The sequence below is a fragment of the Meles meles genome, chromosome 13, assembly GCF_922984935.1.
Source record: "Meles meles chromosome 13, mMelMel3.1 paternal haplotype, whole genome shotgun sequence".
Classification (NCBI taxonomy): domain Eukaryota; kingdom Metazoa; phylum Chordata; class Mammalia; order Carnivora; family Mustelidae; genus Meles; species Meles meles.
The window spans coordinates 71,182,109-71,194,313 of record NC_060078.1 but is presented as its reverse complement, the minus strand read 5'-3'; the positions used below and the strand labels follow the sequence as shown (position 1 = coordinate 71,194,313).

General features: G+C 42.7%; 1 protein-coding gene across 1 annotated transcript in view; it reads left to right on the top strand.

The window, feature by feature from the left end:
* Positions 1 to 3,148: 3,148 nt before the first annotated feature.
* LOC123955187 (nebulin related anchoring protein) overlaps positions 3,149 to 12,205 on the top strand; it is a 67,233-nt gene continuing 58,176 nt past the window's right edge. Inside the window, exons 1-5 of the mRNA XM_046026912.1 lie at positions 3,149 to 3,219; positions 7,396 to 7,500; positions 10,019 to 10,123; positions 11,207 to 11,314; positions 12,072 to 12,176. Of these exons, the coding sequence (XP_045882868.1) occupies positions 7,447 to 7,500; positions 10,019 to 10,123; positions 11,207 to 11,314; positions 12,072 to 12,176 (372 nt within the window). The 5' untranslated portion in view covers positions 3,149 to 3,219; positions 7,396 to 7,446. The remainder of the gene's footprint in view (positions 3,220 to 7,395; positions 7,501 to 10,018; positions 10,124 to 11,206; positions 11,315 to 12,071; positions 12,177 to 12,205) is intronic.

The window sequence follows — 12,205 nt, the reverse complement described above, 5'->3', positions numbered from 1 at the left end:
ATCCCTCTGAATTGGGGCAGAAGGCTCTCTCAGTCGTTACGGGGCCTGCAGCCAACCCACTTCCAGGTCAGGCCTGAGAAGCCTGGAATAGGGCAGAATGTTCTGGAAGGCTCCAAGTCATTGTTCTTTGTTTTTCCCATCCGCTCAAGCTGCCCCGCACCACCTTCCAGAGTGGGAATCTTCCAGAGCCTGGAGTCTCTGCCTAGGGTCCCCGTCGTGCTGAGAGAACAGCCGTGGGCCCCACTCTCTATCCAAGGGAACCTCAGACCGCAGCCCCTCTTGTGGGCTTGTGTCATGTGAATGCTACTTTCTACTTTTCTTCACTTGCTTTGCAGCCTTCCCCATGGCCCCACAACACAAAGAAACTGCTGACATCTCTCTACCTGGGGACCCCCCAACGTCACCTCAGCTTTTAGACCAGAGGTCCCTAAGTGGTAGCCTGCCCAGGTCCTAGACTCTCAGCTGCCCCCAGCCTGGTGTAATTCCCAGCGTCTTACAAAAACACGGACTCTGATGTGTAAATGCAAGTATTTGGCTTCTCTGGCAAAGTCTCAGTCTTTGGCAGGGCTGGGTACTGATTCCCTCATGACAAGTCGGCTGGGACTGAGGAGTGGTTGCTGCCTCAGATGGGGTGTGTGGCCGCCCGCTTGGGAAGGTCCCTAATATGACCTATGACTTCACTTCTGGCTTCCGTAGGCATTTTGGTGAGAGTATTACATTTGTTTCCTTGATTCAGTAAGTACTTATTGAACATCTTTTCTGTGTCAGGCCTTGTTCTAGGCGTTAGAGATAGAAATGACAAAGACCAGGGATCCTGTTTTGATGGAATTTATATTTTGAAGGAGGAGACAGATAATTTTAAAAAGCAGAGATTCTACTATTCAGGATGTCAGGTGGCAGTTAACTGTGATTAAGAACATAAAACAGGGTAAGGGTCATGGGAGGTAGTTAGCTGAGGAATGGGAACACGTCAGGTGCCATCTTTTGCAAGCTGTTTCCAGAGGCTGTTTTAATGGGACACTTAGTGGACACTGAAGACAATGGAGGGGCTAACAAAGCCAGGAGGAGAGGGTTTGTCTTCAAGCTGCCCCACTTCAGGCCCAGGAGGCAAGAGAGTAAACAATCAGAACTTGGAACAGTCCAGGATAACATAGGGGCCAAGACACCGAGCGTTCTAGCATGTTCTTAGTTTTGCATTCTCGTAGAAACTAAACATTAATATCTTGATCAGTTTTCAGCCTCGCTTTAAACCATTAAAAAATTTTTTTAGATTTATTTATGTATTTGAGATAGGTGTGAGGGGGAGGGACAAAGGGAGAGACTCTTTAGCCAGACAACCCCGCTGAGTATGGAGCCTGACATGGGACGGGGCTGCATCTCAGAACCCTGAGATCACGACCTGAGCCACAACCAAGAATTGGATGCTCAACCGACTGAGCCACCCAGGCGCCCCATGTTGTAAACATTTTTAATAGATAAAGCCAGAATTTCAAATATGGTGTTTACCCTTCCCATGGATTGGATCAATCCTGTTTTATTTCTTATATTTTTGGGGAGTTGGCCTTTCTACTTTAGTCACAGGCCTCACAGAGTGATCTTTTCTAAATTGGATTGTTGGATGAGTGTATGGTCTATCTCTTTGCATTCTTTTCTTGGGTTATGATCACAGTTCGTGTTAAACTACTACATGCTGCCTAGTCATACACGGGGATTTGGTCACCCACATAAACATGATGCTGTTGTGAGTTCATTTTTCTATTTAGAGAAACATGTCAGCTAGAAATACCTCCACCTAATTTCCCGGGCGCATGCGTGCTGTGTGAGTCGCCAAAATAGCCCCTTGAGTAAGTGGCAGCTTTAAAAACCATCCAGCTGCTGACTTCAAACTAGAAGGTCAGCAAAGGAAAGTGGAAGTTGGATTTTGAATGATCAAGGTGCCCACGGGGATTGAACTGTGGTCAGGATTTGGAAAACTTGCACAGCCAGCCTGGGACTTTTCCTTGGATTTCTTGCCTGTTGCCTAGATTTGTCTCCTCTCTTCGGACATCAAGATGAATGTGCAGGCTTGCTCTAGGTGTGGGTATGGAGTTTATCCTGCCGAGAAGATCAGCTGTCTAGATCAGGTCAGTGGACATTTCTTGACCTTTGGATATAATAACCAATATGGTAGATTTATCTTCTTACAGAGGAATGTGTAGGGTTTTTTGAACCACCAAAAGAAGATGCATTTCTCATCTTTCTTCAGTTCTACTCATTTCTATCTCTGTCTTCTATGTTGCTTTGGGAAAAAAAAAAGGTTATTCATTCATTTAACATATTATAGTCATGTTTGTGTCTATGCGTGTGTATATTACCATTTTATCTCTAAGGATCCATTTTTACCTGGAAACGTATAAGAATCCTGAATTTGGAAGAAAAGGTCATTTTGCCACATCATCTTCTTTATGATTTCTAGATCTGGCATAAAGCATGTTTTCACTGTGAAGTTTGCAAGATGATGTTATCGGTTAATAACTTCGTGAGTCACCAGAAAAAGCCATACTGTCACGCGTAAGTGTTTGGTGCCCGCCTCCACCACTTCTTGGGTTTTATTTATTTTTTAACAAGTAACCAACCAGAGTTTCCAATCGCACAGCCCAGAGTTAAATCCAAGAAATATCTTCCCCAAAGTTTTCATTTACATAAAATCACTGACGAGCCCTAAGGCAGGATTTTATGCAAAGGACAGAAAGTTGGAATTTTCAAATTTCTTCCAAGTAAAAAGTCAAATCTATCTGCTATAACCACATGTCAAATCATTAGATCCTGTGCAGAACAGTGTAATGGCCATAGATATGCCTAAAGAGTTTTAATTTTTTTTCTTTTCAATAATTCCAGAATCCATTTCTATTTTTTTTTCAGGAAGTTTTTAAGTGACTGTTTCCAGTTAGATTTGGTCTTGAAGTAATATATACTGAATTTCTTTGATTTCCCTTTTTTTGTTTTCCTTTAAGACATTGCCTGGAAAGTCGTGAACTTAATCATTAAGTTTTATAGTTATCAACTTAAAAAAATGACGATACCTTTAGGGATACTCCATCATCTTGAGTAAAAGTACATTTCTAATTTTGGTTTATATCTGTTTTTTCTAGCCATAACCCCAAGAACAACACTTTCACAAGTGTCTATCATACTCCATTAAATCTAAATGTGAGGAAGTCCCCAGAAGCCATCCATGGGGTAAGTGACTTACTTTTGAACTTCAAAATAGGCTTTAAAGAAAATTTCTTACCTCAGATTTTTAAGTGTCTGTGTCAACATTGAACCTGCTCATGTTTTTCATTTAGAGGCGCAAAGTGCATTTAAGTAACAGATAATGCTCTTTGTCCTACCCCAATATAAGGTAGGACCCAAGATAATCTAGCTTGAATATCTGACGCCTTTGTAATCTCTGTCTGCCAGCTCTGTTCACGTTGATGATGGGTTTACCCGGCAGGCCCTGTACGCAGTACAGGGTGCCTAATAACCCCAAAGTTTATATAGCTGGAACACATTACAAGAGCATTGCCTTACTTTCTTCCATGATTATTTTGATATAGAAAATTAAAAACCCCTAGTTCCACACTCTTAAAATCTCTCCGAATTCAGGAGTGTTTGCGATTACTAGCAGCTTCACTTTCCCCTGGGGGCAGGGGTAGGTCAAAGATAATTTGATTTGGAAGTGATGTTTGGATAGACCAGGTAGCCGTGTTGATACACCAACCTCTTTTGAAAAACCAACAATGGGGTCTTGTCAAATAGCTAGGGATGGCTTGGATGCCTGCATTTATTAAGATGATGACTCATTTCACTTCTTTCCCCCCTGCCCCAGGGAAGCTGCTCTGTGGGATGGAACTAACAACTTTCTAAAATTAGAACATTGTACAGGAGGTGGAAGTCTGTTAGTGATCTGCCCTCCTCACGTCACCTTGCCTCTCCGGCAGGCCCAGGCCACCAGTATCCTCAGGAAAACATGTGTTGGAGGGAGCTTCCCCCACACCTCCTGCCAAACAGCTTATTTTGCTAAAAGCCCTGTACTCATTGTGAGCTTATTATTTTTTTTTAAGATGCTTATGTAACTTTTACTGCACATTTAATTCATTTAATACACATGACTGTCCACTAGGGTAAGTACTATTGTTATCGCACTCTGTGGATAAGGAGCCCAAGATGACAAGCTGCTTAGACATCACTGATTTTGAAGGATATGCAAACCTTAAGAATTCACAAGCAATCTTACATTACTGAGAGCGTTCGTTCTATGGGGATCTTGTTCTCGTCTCTTGATATCTAAGGGCAGCTACCCAAAACTGCAATGAATACTGAGTGTAGCTCTTACTTAAACAGGAGGCCTAAAGATAGGCCTTCTCCTATCTTGTCTCATTTCTTCTTCACAAGAATCCTCTGTAATATTACCGTCTTACAGCCGAGGAGGCTGAGGTTCAGAGAGGTTAAGTAATCTGCCTGGTTTTACCCAGATACTGGAGTGGGTACAAATCTAGATCTATCGGACTCTAGAACGCTTACCCTAAACTGCTCCATTGGCCTATTTCTATGCACATAGCGTAAACCATATAGGAGGAGAAAAGTACTTGTTTATGTTTACGAACATCCAGACGTTTCCACCATTGGATAGCCAAGGTTTTACAGATCCAACACCAAGAGAAGTACTTACACCATCCGAGTGCTGTTTGTAGGTATTATACACTCTACAACAAGACCCCGAATGTCTTTAATTTTCCACGCTACGTTAGCTCCTAACTGGCCTGTCCCTACCTTCCAATCATACAACAGGTCGCACAATGTTACCTTCTTTGTGGTAGTGGATTCATTCTCTTTTTACTGTGTGTGACAGGCCCGAGCTGGAGTGAGAATTGTGCTGGTTCTGGTGCTAGCCACAGACAGTGATGTGAACTTACCGGGACGTGTGTGTGTGCGCGTTCGTTTGCTTCTGTGCGAATATGTGTGCGTGTGTATGCATATGGTTGTGTGTGTATGGGGAGTGTATGTATGTGTGGGTGTAGGTGTGAATAGGCGTGCACGGACACACACATGTGTGTATGTGGTGCGTGCATATACCCATGTGGGTATCCATGCCCATGTGTGCATATGTATTTGTGTGTGTGGTGTGTGTGTGTGTGTATGTGTACGTCTCTGTGTATATTTTTGTGTACATGGTATGTGTGTGTATACATGCATATTTGTGTGTGCATGTGTGTGTGTGTGTGTGTGTATGTGTGTGTTATGCCCAACAATTGGCTGTTGAGATCACTTTCTCCTTCTTCCCCATCAGGAAAAATTTCAAATGGACAGCTGTGCCCCTTCTAGGCCCTGGATATCATAGGCACCTGAGGAAGGGGAATGGATGACTTTTTTGCTTAACTCTTGCATCTCTGAGTTTGCCAATTGAGTAAAAACAAATTCATTGTGCTTGTGCTAAAGGAGGGAACAAAAGGGATGCTTTAGTGATGGTAATGAAGGAGAAAAGGAGAGAGTGAGAGCTGGCATTCAAAGCAGGCTGACATTTTTGTGTTTCTTAAATGTCACCCTTTTAGAAATAAATAAATATATGTCTAAGCCAAAATTTCCTGTTTGGTAGGTGTGCATGGAATTTTTAGGAAAATAAAACATCTAGATTCTCTTTTATTCATCAAGGGGACTTTAGCTTGTAATGCTTCTTCCTTACCCTATTAGCGACACTTACTATTTTTCCCCCCCTTCCTACTTCCTCAGAATAATCCAGAATCTCATGATAAGTCTCTGGGGAGGCAGGCACTCCCCAGTGATGGATTTGTTCCATTGGTGGAGAACAAGCAAATAAGGCTTTCTATCTATTTTGATCACGCGATTCTGATTCCTTAAGGCAATGGCTCTCTAGGAGGGCAATTTTACTCCCCACGGGACATTTGTGATGTCTGGGGACGTTTTAGAATGTCACAGCTGGCAGGGAGGGGTACTGTCAGCATCTGAGGGGCAGGGAGCAGCTATGCTGCTAAACATTGTGCCAAGCCGCGGACAGGGCCCGGGAGAAAGACCTAACCGGCCGCCAGTATCAGCAGTGTTGCTACCCAGAAATGCTGCCTTCAGTCAATGTCATGTTTGCGGTAGTTTCTTAAAATCCAGGGGAAGAAGCAGGTAAAGCACTCTCAATTTCTATATTTAAAAATACACATATTGTAGCTGCACTGGGTGGTAGCCAGCATAGAAATTCGATGAGAGGAAGTGCCTTTCGTGTGGAAATAGAATTCCTAGCTTCTAAGCCTGGCTCTGATTACCTGTTGAATGACTTTAGTAAGGTCACTTCTTTGCCTTCAGTTTCTTCCTTCATCTGTAAAATCCATGATTTCAATTTCCACTTGTAAAAATCATAGGTTCCTGGGCCCATTTTAGACCTCATTTATTATGATATCTGGGTTGGGACCTAGGACCATTTGATTTTTTTTCTTTTATGGCGGGTCCTTCTTATGTTGTCTTTAAGAATTCTTGGCCTACCCCCAAGGCTCTGAAGATACCATCGCAATGTCAGTTCTGCCCAAATTGATCTACATGTTCACAGTAATTCCAGTGTAAGTCTTGGCATTTTTTGTAGAAATTGACCCATGGATTCTAAAAATGATGTGAACCACATGAAGATTCTAGAATAGCCAAGAAATTTCTGAAGAACGAAATGGAAGGACTTCAGTTATGAGATTTCAAGATTTACTACAAAAGGAGTAGTCCTGAACTTAGCGTAGTATTGCGTAAGAATAGACCAGCTAGTGGAATGCAACCCAAGGTCCAGAAATAGAGTTGTGCCTATGCAGTTACTTGGATTATGACAGATGCGCCACTGCAGTCCCGTGTGGCAAGGATGATCTGGAATTATTGGATATTTGCATGGAAAAGAATGGACCTGGATCCCTACCTCACACCTATACACAAAAACTGACTCAAGATGTATTACAGGTCAAGATAGGAAAGGTAAAATTATACAGCACAGAGGAACATACACATGACTCTGGGGAGCCAACCTGTTAACCAAGCTCCCCAGGTGATTGTCATACAGACTAAAATTAAGAACCACTACATGATATCTAGCGTTTTCTGAGGTTACTCTAACCTGAATACTGGGTGTCATGTTAGAAGTTCATTGAGACCCTCAGTCTTTTTAATGCACTGCTAGCTAGAGCTTTGCACACTGCAGGGGCTCTGCACACGTCACCTGGCTGGTGGAGCGGGTGAAGCCACAGTGTGACAGACAGACCCAGTGCGTGTCGTTGTGCACTTACGAAGCTTTGCCTTTGTGATTTAGAAAAATCCCTCTGATTTAACTTTATGTTGTTTATTTTCTTTCCCTTCTCCGATGGAAACATTACTGACATTATTTTCGTGGTGCAGATTGATGACCAAGATGAGGGCGGACAGTTTAAGTCGGTTTTTCACTGGGACATGAAATCCAGGGATGGAACAGCTGCACCTAACGGGCAGCCCCCGATGAACGAGGTGAGAGGAGACATGTGACTGGGTTTGGGAAAAAGGGAAGAGAACCACACACTCTGCAAGTGAGACGCATCATGAGTATTACTTCTAGAGAAGTGGATTAGGCTTTCATTTACCCAGTTTGTGATTCCAGCTGTCTACAGAAGACATCCCGCAGCCTGTTGTGGGGTCATCTCCACTGTGTCTGCTTCCAGCCCAAACTCACTAGTCAGTTTGTCCCTTCCAACTACTGTGTTTCTGTCCCTGGGAACAAGCACCCAGGCTGGGAACCACGGCTGTCCTTCCTCCCTCTGATACTTCCCTCAGCTCTGCCCCTTCCCCTGCATTTCACTCTCCCTGCTCTGATCCACATCAGCTCCTGCCTGGACCTTCGCCAGGGCCTCCTGGATGGCCTTGTCCCTTCTGGCTTTGCCTCTGTCCAGCTTGTCCAGTGACGTTGGTCACGCACAGCTTCCTAGATGGCCCTAACTTACTCTTCCTGCCACCTGAGATTCTCACTAGGGAAATTCTCATCATTTCAAAAGTCCTCAGCCATTTACTTTTCATTATACACATAATATTTGTGTTTTCCTTGTTGTAAAAAAAAAACCAAACCTGACGTACAAAGCTAACCCCTTGTGCACCATCTCCAATCAGTCCCTCTGGAGAGGGACCTGTACATTCTTTCAGACTTGACTCAATTACAAATATAGATCTTTGTCATCTGTTTCTTAGTACTCCCATTTGAATACGACCACTGCCATGTACTGAGGGGCTTTTGATGAATTATTTAACCATTCTTTTCTTTGGCTTTCTCATCTGTAAACTGAACTTCTGACAATTCTGACTCACAGAACTATGGCAAAGGTTAAGAGAGTATATAAATGTAAAGACCTTAGAACAATGGTAGGCACAACAAATATTAGCCATTATTTTCACTGAAAATTGCATATGTATATTGCAATTGCATATTATATGTATTATATGCATGCATTATATGTATGTATATGCATACATATTGCATATGTATATTTCTATTGGGATATTTCTATTTTTTCCCCATGAAACAGCATGCCTTGTTTTGCAGCTTATATTTTTCAGTCAACAAATATCTTGGAGATATTTCTGTGTCAGCCTCCTTTTAAGTTATTTTGGATGGATATGTCATGAATGCAACCATTAAGAATGGATGTATCATGCTCTTCTGTTGATGGGCAGGGTTCTTTCCAATTTTTTTTCTATTATGAATTTGCAGTGGACACCCTTGTGTGTGACCTCTTTTGGATACAACTGAGTGTTTCTCTAGAACAGGTAGTGAAAAATGAAAGGACACATGCCTTTTAATTTCCATGGCCACACATGGCCACACATGCCTTTTAATTTCCATGGTCAAATTGCACTCTGAAATGGCTGTGCATTTGATATTCCTACAGGCAGAGGATGGGAAGACTTATTCCTCCACACTCTTACTGATTCTTGGTATTTCCAGATAAAGTTTTTGACAATTTTTGTCTTGTCCTTTTAAGTTAAATTTCCCTGATTGCTAGTGTGGTTGAGCATATTTTCGTATATGAATTATCTGTCTTTCCAGATCTCCAAAGCATGGTTCTACCCAACCTGTTCAATTTGCCCTACCTCCAGCCCACTTGGCTCCCATCTCTTCCCCCGAATTCCAGTCAAACCCATCTCCTTATGGTCTTTCACATGAAGCCCATCATTGCCTTCATGCTTTTATTCATGGTAGCTCCCATTCCTGGAATTTATTCAAGAAATACTTCTTGAGTCTTATGTGCCAGGTACTGTTCCAGGCTATTAGAATACATCAACAAGCAAAACTGATGGAAATCTCTGCCTTCATGGAACTGACCTTCTAGAATGGATGTCCTTTCTCCTTTGCCCCTGGTAACTGACCTCAGCCTTGGCAGTCCAGCTCAGTTCCATCTTCCTATCCAGAATGGGCTCCATCACATACGGATCGCTTCTTAAAGTCTCATGTTTGTCATCAATACAGTACACTTAAGCACACAGACATTTTCTAATCATTACTTGTTTTCTGTGTTGGTTTCATGTCTCTATAGAGGCCACAGATATCTTAAATAAGGGACTGTCTTCTCTGTTTTTGGCTTTTCTTTTCCCAGTGTTAATTGCTTATCCCAATATTAGGCACATGACGAGTAGTAGGGTTTTGCATCATGTCTGAATCATGCTGGTTAATCTCGTATTGCCTGTCCATAGCAACTCCCCACTGGCTCAGTCTAGGTACAGTGATGAGCAAAGAAATGCCAAGTTACATTTGAAACCCTCCTAGAATATAAATGAATCCCAGAAAGTTCTACTTTTTAGGATATTGGATTATTTTCTAGGTGAAAAAGTTGAACATTTCTTTTAGCTGAGACCCACCATCGGCCACTAGGAGTTTATAGTTTTTAGAGAATTTCTCTTATGTTGACGGTGTATGTGAGCATTGCTAAGAGGGTGGGGTAGGTCTTACCAGCCAAATGTGTGGGGTATGTGTTTATGCATTTGTGTGTTTCCTTTATAGAGAGCCTATTGGACTGGGTATGGGGAAGGGAATGCTTGGTGCCCAGGAGATCTGCCAGACCCGGAAATCGTAAGGATGGTTGAGGCCCGAAAGTCTCTTGGTGAGGTAAGGGCTTTAGAACTTACTCTAGGAATTAGTTTGGATGTTTCTTTATCTTAAGATTGTGGTAGACTACTGGCCTCTCCCCCAAAGATTACCATGTCCCAACCCCAGGAACTGTGTATCTGTTACATTACTGGCCAAAGGGACTTCGCTGATATGATTAAGTTAAGGATCTGGAGATAGGAATGTTACCCAGGATTGATAGGATGGATGAATGTAATCACAAGGGTCCTTTATAAGGAGGGAGGCAAGATGGCCAGAGTCAGAGACAAGATGATGTGATAACAGGAGCAGAGGTCAAAGCCATTGAGAACCAGACACTAAGGGATGCAAGTGGTCTCTAGAAAGGTAAAGAAATGGAGTCTCCTTGAGAGCCCCCAGAAAAGCCCAACCCTGATAGCCCATTTTAGTCTTCTGCCCCCCAGCATGGTAAGAGATATTTTATTAGATTTTCATGTAGAGAAAGCAGTTTTGGCCCAGACTGTGGAAATCCTTAACAATTTACACACAGTACCTTCTGGTTCTCTCCACACACCCCGGGCACTTACCCTTTGAAGAAACCACTTTGGAAACCATTGTTGGTCTTTAGTGACTTAGCCTTTAGCAGATGGAAAGAAAACAGAGACACAAATGTTAGGAGCTATGTCTCAGTAGGAAGACTAATCATCAGCGATATTCAAAAAGTGAGAAGGGAAGCCTAACACTTCATTCTCAATGCTATAGAACTAATTCTGCAGACAAGTTATAGAAAAGACTCCCACACATTAACTCCTGCATTATTATAGCCTTTGAGTCAAAGGGGTGGTGCTGTCTTTGGGTCCCTTGGTTGGGCCAGGTTCCACACAATTTGATATAAGCACTGAAGGGGGAATCCCTTTGACCTGGAAAATAGGATTTCTTTAGTGTTGAAGGTGCTATTCAAGTCACCAGTGGAATAACATTTTTGAATTCACTTCAGGTGATTGAAATGGTTTCCAATTACCTTATAAATTTAGTTGCACTGGTTCTGATGATACTCACAGTTACAGTTTATTCGTACTTATCTGATATCATATTGGTTCTCCTGCTGACATTGACTCTGACCAGCAGGAGTATACAGAAGACTATGAGCAACAGAGAGGCAAGGGGAGCTTTCCAGCCATGATCACGCCTGCTTATCAAAGAGCCAAGAAAGCCAACCAGCTGGCCAGCCAAGTGAGCATCCCAGTGTTTATTCACCATAGATTATGCTAATTTTTGTCACTAATGAAACTCTGGGATTCAGATAAAAACCAGTAGGAGAGTGCTTGTGGATGGTAGGTGTCATTAGTGTGATATTATGGAGAGAACTGTGCTGTTATGTTTTCCCTCTTCCTTGAGGGAAGACTCCCTCTCAAGAGTTTATCTTGCCTTGAGAGATCCTCTCTGCCTTGACTGGGCCACATCTATCAAATGTAGAGACGAGGTAACTCCTCCAAAGACTGGACCAAATAATTTCTTGAGGTCAATTTAACATTTTAGATACTGATTCTTGTTAAGTAGATGGCACGTCCTCCTGAGGATTAGAAAACTTGATGGCTAAGAGCTCGGATTTTAGAGTGAGAGTGCTAAGATTGGAATCCTGGTTCTCTCACTTACTAGCTGTGTGACCATGAGCAAATGACTTCGCTTCTCTATTCCTCAGTGGCTCATTTGAAAAAAATGGGTACAGTAAGAGTCTTGCCTCATGCAATGGTTATAGAGTTGAGGTGGGTTAATATTTGTTAATGGTTAGCCATGCCTAGCATTCTCTTGGACTTAATACAGTACCACTGATGCTTTTTGAAGAGGAGCCTAGGAAGCCTGTACTAAAGACTTGGTCATAGGCTTGTGTTGAGTCTAACCTGATGGTGTAGCTTCAGGACAGCTGCAAGGAAGGGTCCTCGCAAAGGCTGGTGAGTATGACCTTGACTCCATGCTATTTCTTCATCAGGTGGAATACAAGAGAGGGCATGACGAGCGTGTGTCCAGGTTCACCACAGTGGCGGATACCCCCGAGCTGCTACGGGCCAAGGCAGGGGGACAGCTTCAAAGCGATGTAAGAAACGATGGAGGCCTAGAGGCTTT